At 37.2% G+C, this 13,850-nt stretch overlaps 1 protein-coding gene across 1 annotated transcript in view; it reads right to left on the bottom strand.

The window, feature by feature from the left end:
- The window catches only part of l(1)G0289 (plexin domain containing lethal (1) G0289), a 104,027-nt gene extending 94,191 nt beyond the window's left edge, over window positions 1-9,836 (bottom strand). The window contains exon 1 of the mRNA XM_083132176.1: window positions 9,686-9,836. Within this exon, the coding sequence (XP_082988302.1) occupies window positions 9,686-9,782 (97 nt within the window). The 5' untranslated portion in view covers window positions 9,783-9,836. The remainder of the gene's footprint in view (window positions 1-9,685) is intronic.
- Between the last annotated feature and the right edge of the window lie 4,014 nt (window positions 9,837-13,850).

Below are 13,850 nucleotides of genomic sequence, written 5' to 3'. Positions count from 1 at the left end.
ATGATTATCAGGGATGTCCAAGCCATCAGAAATAGCATACAAAAAGGCTGGACAGTTCGCAGGTGACTACCCTATTGCGCTTTGCAATGCAAATCCTGCCGTTACACACGAAGGAACCCTGTTGAGACGGCATAAACCACGGTCAAGGGAACAAACAATTCCTCTGTAAGTAGTTTCTTCCTTTCTTGAGCCAAGTTAATGGCCGCCTCACGCATTTCAAGGGTCCTCGTATACCTACGTCATGGAGGTTGGTCAATGCTTCCACAGTGTTTACTTTCCGGATTGGGGAAACTGCAAGGCTCAAATTCGCCCCATTTGCATAAAGTGAAGGCCACGCTACGCTTCCTCATGCAGAACAAAGCATCAGCTGATCCAAGTTTAGTTACTACCATTGGCGTACCCACGGAGGTGTTCGCCGGATCGCGGCCCCTGCAGAAATGTTGTCAAATTTCTAAATACGTTTATAATTCAGTGCTGCTCTTGAAGCACTTAATTTCATTATTTAGGCTGAAATTTCAGTTTGGAAACAACCAACAATGAGAGCCACAGTTAACATGAAGCAGAGGCCCTTAGCTACAATTGATTTCCAGAGGGGGCTCACTGATTATCCGGGGGGGGGGGGCTTTGTAAAACATGTAAATTTTTCAAAAGTTTAACAGCATTAAATGAAGATAAATTGTGGGGGAGGGTGTCATTAAGTTATTTATCCTTCACCAAGTTGTGGGCAAAATATCATCTCCTGCCTACATTTTACTGTTCACTGCAAACAAATAATACAAGATAGTTTTACTTAATATCAGGGGCTCAGCCCCCTGCCTGGCTAAAGGCCACACATTGCATGCACTGTTGCCAATTTAGATCTTTTGGAGCCGAAAGCTTTTTAGCTTCACAAGGGTAAATTTAGCTCCAAATCTAGCCCTTTTCATAAAGTAATTTTCCAAGCCAAATTTAGGTTAACCAGATCGCTATTAGGGAAAAGTAGGACATAATGTTCCAAAATGTAAGACACAAGACATTCCCAATAAATAATAGACATTTCTAGAACACGTTAGAAAGTAATTTTAAATAGGTACTTTTCAGTTTTTTTAAAAAAAAATATATGATTTCTTAACGAATTACTGAAGACAAAACTTCTTGTAATCAATAATAAATAATGCACATCATACTACATGCTTTAACTGGTACTTGTCACAGGAGCCATTTTATCTCAAAATTTATGAGAGACTGAACAGTCAAACTCTTTGGAATTGTACTGCACCAGTACCCATCTTTCTACATACCTTTACAAGAAAAATATTTCTCTCGTGCTGATGGTAATGAAAGAACTCTCCCAACATGTACATGTTCGGCAATTACCGTAACTTGAAATGGTTCCAGAAGTTTCATCTGGGGTAGTATTAGTTCAATAACTTTGTTCTCTATATCCCCTGCATTACAATCCAAGTATTGAATAAGAATGGGACACACCTTCCATCAGTATAAACTCCCAAGGCAAGAAATTCCGCTCAGGCACTGGACTGTGACATCATCAGAAGGTGGCCCCAAAACTTTGTTCATTAATTGCTCCATTTTTGTTCTAGCAGGACAAACTTTTATTTTCTCTTTTTGGGCAATGACAGAACCAAAATAAATTTCACTTTTGAGTTTGGGAGTGTAGTCCATAGGCTTGTAACTTGCATGATTTGTCTTTGTTCAACTGAAACACGTATTTTTCTAATTTAATTAATATTATGCGACGCTCAAAATGTAGGACATGTCCGTGAAAAACCAGATGTCTCATAACTCTAGCCAAATTCCCTTTTCCCACTCCGCACAACAATCACGTTTCGGTAAGCACAAGTAAAACTATAGTTGTTTACCATCACTAATAACATAAGTAAAGAACGATATCATTAAAAGTTCAACAATGCTTAGTTTTAGTTCATACACTTAACTGACAGGTAAGTCAGATTACAATTAAAAAGATAACAAAATTAACGAATTGACTGAAAGCAGTGTCCCAAGTTTGGAGGAAAAGCCCCCTGTCACAATGTGATGCAACTCTTCCCCCTGTAATAAAGTTCCATCGCCAGGACACTTGACTGAAACATAGCCTTGCCTCTTTCTGTATTTTGCGGTTGTCTTTTGAAGATCCTTGTATTCCGTTTTTGTGTTGTGTTTTCTGTAATATCGTGAACATGCGTCCAAGAGAAAATGCCTACAACTCAATATTCACAAAAATTTTGCTCAGAATGGATGAAAAGTGAGAATTATAAAGGGTGGTTGCTTGCTCTTGAAGGGGATGACAGTAAGTAGTGTTCCCTTGAAGAAGCACACTCTAGTGGCATATGAAAAGAAATGCATGTAAGAGCTATTTTGTTAGGACAGAAAGTCGAATAGTTTGAAAAGTTTGTTTGATATTATATTCGGATTTTCGTTGAGGAAGGGGTTCGAACAGGTCTTTCAATCCCCTTTAGAAATTGGCATCCTTCATATCACGTTGCAAAAAAACACCTTATTTTTATTGTTAATAATATCAATATGAAGTTCAGTGAGTGCTCAAAATGAATAACCAAACTAAAAAATGTGTTAGATCTAAAGAAATGTGTAAAATACAGAAACCAGGTTATGCTGTTATATTCTACAATTTTAGAAAAGAAAGAATAATTCTACAGCTCTTGCAAAATTCCAAAAATTAAGAGTTTTCATGTGAGAGGTCACACAACGAACTTTAAGGCTAAAATTTATCCCTAACTTGTAGAGATTTTTTCTTCAACGGAGTATGTATGAATTAATAACAAAATAGAATAAATATACATTCCAATGCACTACCTGGATGAAATTTAAAGACAATGAAAACAGTTGTGCTGGATATCCGTTCACTCATTCAGAAAAGTCTCCTCAAGGATATAATAAGAGGAATGAATTTTTGGAAGAAAAAAAAAGTAATTATATTAGCATATAATAGTTATTATTGTATAATAATGATAATCATCATCTTTTTTTGTTATTTCTACTGTTCAAGAATTATCAATGACCTAGCGCACAAAGAGCTGTAGAGTTCCAGAGTTCATCTTTGGGTGAAAATGAAAAAGAGGTTTGTATTGTTGAAAGAAATAGCAAAAATTACATTACTGAAATGGAAGTATGGGAAGCAGATAAAAGGCAATCATAAACAAAGGCAACAGCCTGTCAAGATATGCAAAAAGAAGAAGTGGCTCCTTGCTATTGTTCTTTACAAATCTACCATCAAAATACTTTCCTTAGTACTGACAAAAATTAACTGCTTTCCTCTTACCCTGACATCACTTTCTCTTCTTTGCCTTGGTTGCCACAATTAAAACTGAATTAATTATAATTTCACTGATTTAAATGGTGGCTGCACATTGCGCTATTTCAAACAATCATGTCTTGGACTTCACACAGATAACCAACTGTTGGATATACTGTATACTCAGGAAGAATGGACAAGCTACAGTGGGGAGAAGACTTGACAACTTCTTCTTGAACTAACAAGAAAGATTGGCGATGTCACATGTACAACCTTATTCACTTTCTAACTGGCCACGGGCCCTACAGCCAACATTGGGCTAGATTTAACCAAAAGGCAAGGAGAGTACTCTCCGACATGGTAGATTCAATGGAACATAGGCTCTACCAGTGCCCCACACCTGACACGGAGATAACACACCCCAGAAATGGAGTTTCCAAACTATGAAACATACCACCTCCTTCGGTCAGAGCACTACAACACCTTAAATGATCTGGCAGATGCGGTATCAGCTGGTAAGTTGGGAAAATACAACTCATTACGAGACCAACTTCCATTACTTCAACCTCACACTTCACAGAGACTTGGAATTGAGCCAAGTAGATCAGTAAGGCTGCAGAACCAGACGGCATCGTCACCAGAACAACCGACATCGAAATACCTAAAAGAAATTACACAAACCTTACAATACGCAATCTGAACCCTCTTTTCTCTCAAGCCGTCCTGACGCATCCCAGGCAACCCCCTGTTCCCTGAAGTTTCAAGGATTACTCTACTTAGGTTAAACCAGTACTACATATTCCTTCCCCACTTCACTCCCTATCCTCATCCAACCCAGGTTCTGTACCGGAGTCCCTTTCCAGAACAAACGCCTACCCAACAATCAATTCATAAAACTAATCTCACATCAACTAATGTAAGACAAACAAGTTTCATGCCTCATGTAAACTAAGCCTATACTGTTTACCACAACACACTTGGTAAGTCATCAGGAAAAAAATTGCATTATAACCACACTAATAGTTACTAAAAAAAAAAAAGGACTCAAAACATTGTTAAGTTGCGTTAACTACATGAATTCCAACTCATCTCAACTCTGTTGGCAAGATTAAGAGTTCTGAACACTCACTCACTGTGGTGAGGTAGAAGTCTGCAATCTGTTAACTTGCAGAAGGAATATAAGTTCAATTCAGAGTTATCCTGTACTTTTCTGAGTCCAGAAAGTCAACATGGTTTACTGCCATCCAGGTTTGTTCAATATCTAAAAACAATGGTTAGTGGAAATATGCCTGGTTTGATTCAAGATAAGAACCCCAATCTTTTTATAAGTTTTACTCCCCATCATGACAACTGGGAACTAATTCGAAACAGAGTAAGTATAGTGACACAACTAGATGTCAATGACAATGCAACACCCAACAAAAAGGCTGCTTGGTAGGAATTGGTCCTCAAAGATTATTTAACTTAGATTTAAAATGCATTTTATCTGTTAGTAAGAATCATTTGATTCATTGCTTATATTACGTTGTTTTTCTGCCACATTTGGTTAATCGTGAAGACGAGGATGTGATGAAACTGATGGACACTCACAAAAAACACACATGTCCAGGCCCGGATTCAAACCCAGGATCCCTGGTGCCATAGCATGCTGGGCTAACCACTCTGCCATTAGGGTCGGCCATAACAAACATAAAGGTACCTTGGGAATGTTCATGTCTTGCACAAATTAATGTAAATGCATACAGCTAGCACAAACGTTCCTGTATAAGGTAAAGATATGGGTAACAGTTCGTTATATCGGTGACACATTAAAATCGGATATTTTGTGTTTCGCATGGTTCGTACTTACCAATTGTGTATCGCGGAACATAGTTCAAGGTGCCATTATGCTTTTTACACGAAAACAAAACACAATTTTTCACATAGAGTAGTTTTTCTTATTCCTTTTTTTGCTTCCGTAACACACAATATGGTGGGCACAGGTTGACTACCGTTGTAAGTATGCAGTGTTTCCAACCTTCTTCACCGAAAAATACGTACTATCATGTTCGTCACGTGTGCAAATTGTACATTATGCACGGGTAGCTGACAGATAGCCCCACGAACCATTTCCGATAAGGTTCGGTTAGGCAAGCATAGTTAAAAGAAAAGGGGGGTAGGAAACACTACTGACAGAGGGTTACATCATCAAACGTATGAAGCATCTGGTTCACATAGCGAAAGCAATGGCACTTGAGCTTCGGTGAGATATTTCTCTTGAAAAATATATGATTTCCAGGTCAAATAGATTCCACGATCAAAGAAAATACCTCGACGAACGTTGGAAACCTTAGAGAAACTCATTTCCGCTAAGTAGTTTCTTTTGTAAAAATGAAGAAATGTGTCTCCAATATAACAAACTGTTACCAAAGATATTATAACCATTGTAGGGATAACTAAATCCACTTTTTGCCATGACAGAAGACATGTATGTTGGAGGGTGTGAAAACAAACAAGATAATAATGAAAATTTATCATTCTAGGTCCCACAGTTTGTCCAACCTGCTTCAAAGCTCACAGGCTATTGTGAGTCTCTCACAGAGTATGCCCAACAAAGTCATCTTCATAAAAATACAATACAAAACTGTATTCCATGCAATTTTATATTTTTGTGTCCTAACCAGTAGTTAATATAATCCTAGCTCTGACGGTATGGGACAAAGCCAATGACCTTGCTTCATAAAGTGGTGATGCAAGTACATCAGCATTGTGCAAATGATATTTTACTCAATGGTGCACAAAAGAAAGCTATACTGTTCATTGGGTAACTACTCAATCTCCGCAAAACGGATTTCCTCATTTATACAGAAGAAACTACTTACAGAAATGAGTTTCTGTAGCATTCTGAAAGTTCGTGGATGTATTTTCTTCCATCATGTAATCTATTTGACCGAGAATTCATGTATTTTTTAACAAAAATATCTCTCCGACGTACAATTACCGTTGCTTTACGTGAACTGGATGTTCCGTACATTACATGATGCAATTCCCTGTCAGTGTTTCCAACCATGCCGTTGTTTTGCAAGAAGTGATGGTGATGCAAGTTGAATTTTTTTTTTAAAAAAAAAAAAAGCTGTTTCGCATTGTTTTACGAACAAAATTTTAAGTATGCTTGCCTAACCTAACAGAACCTAACCTAACCTTGCTGGAAATGGTTTGTGGGGCTAATCAGGTATTTCTTTGGTTACGAAGGTTGGAAAAACTGCATACCCTCATGATCCACCACACAACTCAAGCTGTGACCGCCATATTGTGTGTTAAGCAAACGAAAAAAGGAAGAACAATAATTACTCTTAATGTGAAAATTGAAGTTACTTTAGTCAAAAAAGCAAAATTACACCTTTAAAAAATCTTTCGCAATGCAGAATAGGTAAGTACGAATGTAAAAAATGACTAAATAAACGCGTGAGAGGTGTTCTGCTGAGATCGAATAGGTACCGTTCATTGTATAGCATGTTAACAAACTGGGACACTGATCACTTCTCCATTATCATAAGGGGACAGCCGGTCAATGCAATGCTTGTTTTACGATAAGCATATTTACAAATTTCAAGTACTGTCTGCACTTCTTCATGACAAAAATACATCTTATCAGCAGCACATGTTTGGCCTGACTGTCTGATTGTAAAAGGATCTTTAAGGAATTTACTTGTTATCTAATCTAGGTGGTTGTATTTCAAATTTTACAAGTTTATTCCTCGTCTTTTGTACACTATCACGTATTAATGTCAAAAATGCTATCTCTGGCATCTTCCAACCAATCAAAAACTGAATCAAATCATGGAGATCAAACCAAAATTGTGAAAATGTGAATTTTCAAAATGCTTGCTAATGTTTTGTACAGAGAAACACATCAGTAACTAATAATTCTCTAGTGATTTTAACTATACTTATTAGATTAAGTATGGTTAAAAGAACTAGTCAGCAAATAATGTCAAATTAACATTGTATGCTGATACCAGATACTGTTGATGAACTAAATTCCATCATACAAGGAACATTTGAAGGAAAAGGCCAAAGAAGCAGAATTTCTTTGGTGACCATGAGTCTGCCTTTATCTAGCCTCCGACAAAGTATGGCCCGCGTAAGTAAAAACCTGCCATCTCGAAGCACTTTTGCTGCTTTTATTAGTAAAAACTGATTGTATGCACACTAAAATAGTGAAAGATCACGTCAGATATTGCTATCAGCTCTAAATCTAACAAAATAAAATTAAAGCTTGTCAAGCAAACTTGTGCTGCTATGTTACACCCAGTTGCATCAGTTCCAGATGATTCTCATGGAACAAACCTCATGTGAAAGAATGAACTTCAAGAACCTCATGGCATACCACCTCGGCACAACTCACGATCTTCACATCATACATTCCAGCTTGGTTCCCAGGCACAGGCATTTCTCTATCACTTTAATTTAATCATCATTCATTCTCAACATCACAATTAACCAAAAAATAAAGAAAAGACCAAAATAAGACAAACTGAAATACAAAAAGCTTGCGGAATGCAACTTTGGACTAATGAAGTAACATATTCTTGCATTATTTGCATCTAATCCCAATATGCCTAGTTTTGCTGTACCCTACGCTGGCCACTGATGGCAGGGAATTGAGAATAATTAATTTCCTCAAACTACAAAAACCGATCACTATTCGTCTCAAAAGGGAACTTGTCATAACTCATAACCAGTGCCTGAAGTGGAAAATGTTAGCTGAGGGCATGCTCCTATGGTTTAACATGGGGGATACTTTCCAAACATTTTGCTAGCTGGGAGGATACCATACCCTGCATACTCCCCAATGTTATGAAGCACTGCTTTATATTCTTTTTTCAGAAGATTAGTGTGCAACAATTCTGCAGAAGAAAACTAGAAGACTTACTACTACAAGTATTGTGTTAGAATTTCTCTCCAAATCACTCCTTCACTCATTTATTTTTTCTAATGGGTCCAAATCGGATCAAAATTTGTAATTACCGGTATATTATGCAAGTCAAGGGCTACCATACGGACTCTGATCTAGAAAGTAAGGTAACGGTGGTGATGGGACTGTTGCACTGACCAAAGGTCGCCCATTGACAAGCTTCTCAGCGGGCCTTGGCTCTTAAAGGATGGTTGTGCAATGCAGTTTGCAATATGATAAAGTTTGGCACAGTTTCTTTAATTCACGGTATTCATGATAGGTTAACTGGGACTAAAACTCTGTATACTACTTAGGAAGTATTAACATCTACTAGGAGGGGGAGCTCTGAAATGGCAATATCTGAAGGTTATTAAAAGTTATTGATGGACAATGACATAAGACAAATTTTAAAGTAAAGTATTAGGATTTGGTAAAGAATGGCTTGTAATAAACAGAATGCCTGATTCTGAAGTGAATGAACTGTACAAAACTTCTTAAAATGGGTAGATTCTCTCTCATTTACATTAGCAAATTCCTGAAAAAACATATAGAATGCCTAGTGTGTGAACATACTATCCAAATAGGCTAGTCTAAAAAAAATTGCTTTCTTAAATTTACTGAGCAGCAAGATCACAGACAAGTTAATTTATATGTTGTACGTTGTAAGGTTATCTATGTTGATGAATGTCTTGTGTGTGTAATATTATGTAATCTGTGTTTCATACATTAACGTATGTTAGGAATGCATGTGTATAATTGAGTGGAAGTATACGTCTGGCCTTCTCTGTGGAACAAATAAGGCGAAAAAAAAATTGAAACGTCGCAGTATTTAAAACTTTTGCTTGCTTCACTTGTCATTGAGGGGAATTAAACCAGGTTCGAGGTGGGTACTAGCAAATAACTAGATCCACCTATATTAGAAACAAAATAACAGAAAAATGTCCCTGAAATCTCAAGTATGGTGTGTATATATACGTCATCTCTGCGCCTTTCAAGAAAATGTGTAATTAGAAATAAATTATTTTTCAAAATTGTAGTCATCATAAACTTGGAACTAAATTGGAGGAATCGAACTAAACAACGTCATTATGTACTTAGATAGATGCAAAAATGCTTCAACGCATTTTAAACACAAAACAACGAAACTCCTAAGATGCATGATCCACAAAAAAAAAGTCACTGCCCACCCTCTCAAACGACAACAGACAACTTTCAACCAAAAATAAACAACTGCAGTTTAAAGTTTAGAGTGAAATTCTGGGTTCACTTTCACTTGAAGGGATAATAAGTCATATTATCAAATCTGGAAAACATGCCAATATTGGCTATAACAAGCTAAGTGCAGTTACACACGCACAAAACTTCTATCTCGTAACATCATGCAACACTTGTACTTGTTGCTCAGAATAATAGAGTTGGTCGCACTTGGGGGTCTTCTTCGCTGCGTTATCATTTTGCACTGGGAAAACTTTCATGTTAAAATTTTATATTTAACTTACCTGGTCTCTTCAAAGATGACGAAAATACTCCAAAATTAATCACAATTAAAAGGCACAAACAAACACACTTCTCCATAATTCCTAACGCCATTACCATCCAAGCTTCAACCACAACCACAGATAGCTAATTGACGTCATTCGTCATTCTTGCAGTTCAGCAAAATACGTCTTTGAAACTAAAATAGCATGGAGAGCCATCTCTCGGCCAAACTTTCTACTACGTCCAAGTCTCTTTTTGCAATGATCCCAAGTGGGTGTGCGCATACTCTTTGATTATTGGGGGGGGAGGGCAAAAGACCTGAGGAAAGGAAAACTACGTTCCATCTCGTGCACCTATCTAGAAATATATTTCGAGAGGGGTCCGAAACAAGTATCTCAATATAAAAATATTAATAATAATGGTTGAATTATAATAATTGTAATTATATTAAATTAATTAAAATATTCAAATTAATTAATATTATATTTTTATTACATGAATAGGTAAGAAAACGGTACAAGGATAGTGATATAACAGCACGTATTCATTATCTAGTTTACGTGTAGTTAAGGTCGGCAAGGAAATTAATGTCAAATAGGTAAAGAATTGAATATTTAATGAATATAAAAAAATATTTTAAATTCAATTGATGAATAGTAAAGTTACAGGTAATATTTTATGCATATTATTATAAGTAGTAATAAATCTTGCATAAATCTTCTTTGGTTGTCATTCAAAGTCGTATGATTCCAATATAATCCAGATATAAATAACCTTCGATTAAACAACAAGTATAAATTCATTCTTTAATTTTAGTTATATTATTATTCATTCTTCAATTTTAGTTATATTATTATTTCATTCTTTAATTTTAGTTATATTATTATTGAATTATTTAATTTTAGACATATTATTATTTCATTATTTAATTTTAGTACTTAGCAAGTCTTTCGGGAGGTTTCGGACCCCCTGGATCCCCCTAAAATACGTCATTTATCCAACTCACTGTTTTACAAAACTCTGAAAAATCCCATTCTTGTGTACAGTCACGGACAGTTCTCGCTTGTAATGATACCATGTACATTTAGTGTAATTTTACATGTTGCTATGTACAAATCAAAGCAAAATTCACGATTCATCTTAAACTAAAAGTTTCACTATACGCATGTTAGCGAATTGAATTTACATATATTTACAAATATTCTATCCTACAATGTTAATCTACGGCGGTAAATTGGTATACACTACAGCGCCTTGAATAACGTAGTGTGGAAAACGACACAGTTCTGCGCGCTTTGGCTGGTTCCACTCGAAAATGATCCGCTAGAGGCGCTGGTGTTGAACCCGGTGATTGGTATTCGTCTGCTTATAATGGAAGTAAATGGAGTTTTCGCTGCAACGTCTGATTCTTTTACATGAAGCATTTCTATGAATGTGATAATTGCTATGGTATTTGGTACAGTGGTCGCGAAGATATTAACGAACATCCTAGACAGTCGACCACGTCCTGTTATCGTCATACTTTCGTTAATAATACAGGAGAAAAAATACGCGTGGAATGCTCTTGGCAACTAAATTTTTGTGTATGAATTAGGTTCATTATTATTATTATCATCATAATTTCTTTTAAAGATATACACACTGAAGCATTTGTATTTTTGATATTTACTGTCTCTTTTCTTCCGCTTTAAACTAATCGCGGCGATGATGATTCCATGAAACGACAAGGGGAACCCCACAAAACTTTCTTAGTGCCATCGACATGAGTGCAAGGAAACTTTCAAACCAATGGGACAAGCGACACGGGATATTCATACTGTCACACTAGTGACACACACTTCCAGACTGTAAAATAGCATTCATTGCACACATAGGCGCCGACTCCATGGGGCTTGGGGGGCCTCGAGCCCCCCCCCCCCAATGTTAATGATGTGGGGGCAGAGCCCCGCAAATAATTTTGCTTAAGAGGATCTAATGTATTATTTTGCTTCTCTTGTAAAGTTTACTCTGAATTGTGCCACATGAACATAACTTTAAATATACATTTGAAATGTTCTAGACCATCAACTTTGGGGGCTGAGACCGCTTAAACCATCAACTTTAGGGGGCTATGACCAGCGACAGCAAAACACATGACTTATTACTATATACCAAGTATGTAATTATGAGTACTGTTAAAATGTTTACTAAAAAAAAGTTTCAAAAGACGATGTGCATGAACTAGGGTACTGGATGGGACGTTCGGGCTATAAATGGCTCTCAAATGACATTCAGAACGAGATAATTGATATATTAGGGAGATCTGTTTTGCGCTCGTGGTAGCAGATATTAAAAGTCGGGAATATTTTGCTATTATGGTTGACAAAACTTGTGACATATCCATCCATGGACAATTAATATTCTGCATTCGAACTGTGAATAAAAATTTTGATATTTTTGAGGAATTCATGGGCTTTTATGAGATTCCGAACACTGAGGCCAAAACTTAAAAAAGGAAGCGAGTGAGTCATTCATTAATTTATTTCAGTGAACAGAGGCCCCCCCCAATAATTTTGACAAGTCGGCGCCCCTGATTGCACATGAGGGTCCAAACAGCAAACGACACGTTCATATGGCGTATTCGCGTGCTACTTGTTACTTCGGTCGGAAAGCTCCTTAAAGGAAGGGTGCTCAGACCGAAGCGACGCGCTACAGGGGGAGTTCCCAACTAAGTGACAAGCGACATGGTGCCTTCAGTCTATTGGCAAGCGTTCCCTGCTAATTGTGCGAACAACAGATAGGCGACACGAAAAACAGCACATTACAACAACAGATCTAGGCGACACGATAAGTCACACGTGTCATTTGTCGCTTGTGCGTCGCTCAAACTGGGCCATTTCCTCAATATCTTCCAACATGTTGCCGTGGTTTGTTGTTCGCGCATGCGCGATGCAATGAGTGTCTTGCTTTAGGTAGATTGCGCATCAAAGCGACAAGGGGCACGCGACACTTGTCGCTTGAGGATTTCACCAACCGAACGCTGGCCTGTGCTTCCCGTCATGCCGCTACGATGTGAAATGTTGTTCTTGATTGGCTCGTTTCCAAGCAACATGTGTCGCTTCGGTGTGAAAGTTGCCTTGAACCGAAGGACCCGTGTCGCTTTGGTGTGAAATCCTCGTATCGTATCTCGCGTGTCGCTTTGGTGTAAAATCTCCTTTAGGATACGTTGCAGTCAGAGCTTGTGTCCCTACGGTTCGAAAGGCTGCATTGATTACGGACTGCTTAATTCCAAGCGACACTTGTGGTTTGTCGCCTCGGTATGAAATATCTCTCAGGATACTTTATATTATAATAACATAGAAAAATAAAACTCTAGTACACAATCCAACCCCTGACGTCCGGAATCACTTTGCGATGTTTCTTCTTGTGTTACTCATGCTATTTATTAATTAATTTTATTTTACTTTTCTTTGCAAATTAATGTCATTTCGTGACTGCAAATCACTCCACAAATATAACTGTTTCCATCAATTCACGTACCGACTTTCAAGACAAACAAATCTGCATAATATATTCCAAAAACTAACAAAGCCACATTACTTTCATAAGAAAATTAGCACCGACATTGATCGCACTGCAATCTATGTTTCTCATCCGTCTGGGGAACCAGTTTCTTCGGTCGTTTACCACACTACGTTATTCAAGGCGCTGTAGTATACACTTATGGCCGCGTGCACCAACGCCGATTATTTCGAAGTTCAGATGAACGAGATCAATTGTAATCCACTCTAAATGAACTTGGTTTAAAGATTTGCATTGCACCAACGAAAAACGACGTTCAGGAGATTCCGTTCAACTGATCCGAGATTAATTTGTAAGGCTATACCTGATTGGTTGGCTAAAACAAATGACAATCAAGAACCCAATAGAGTAATGTGATGTGTTAAAGTATCAACATGTAGGAGAAGAAAATAATTCGGGCTGCAAACTTCTATGAATTTGAGAGATGTACTAATCAACCTTGTCAATATTTACAAGGATGTAGTGGAGTGTAAAATATAATATTATTAAAAAAGAACTGACTTTCAACACAAAATGAGAAGGAGAAAGCATGGAACCTTCTTCTACGGGACTTTAATGCCATACCAAATGCATTCGATTTTGAGAGAACAGCGTATGCTGAACCTCGCAAGCTCAAATAAAGAT

Source organism: Lepisma saccharinum, chromosome 12 (assembly GCF_977018435.1).
Source record: "Lepisma saccharinum chromosome 12, izLepSacc3.1, whole genome shotgun sequence".
NCBI lineage: Eukaryota > Metazoa > Arthropoda > Insecta > Zygentoma > Lepismatidae > Lepisma > Lepisma saccharinum.
The sequence above is the reverse complement of the archived record's forward strand: the minus strand, read 5'-3'. Positions and strand labels throughout refer to the sequence as shown.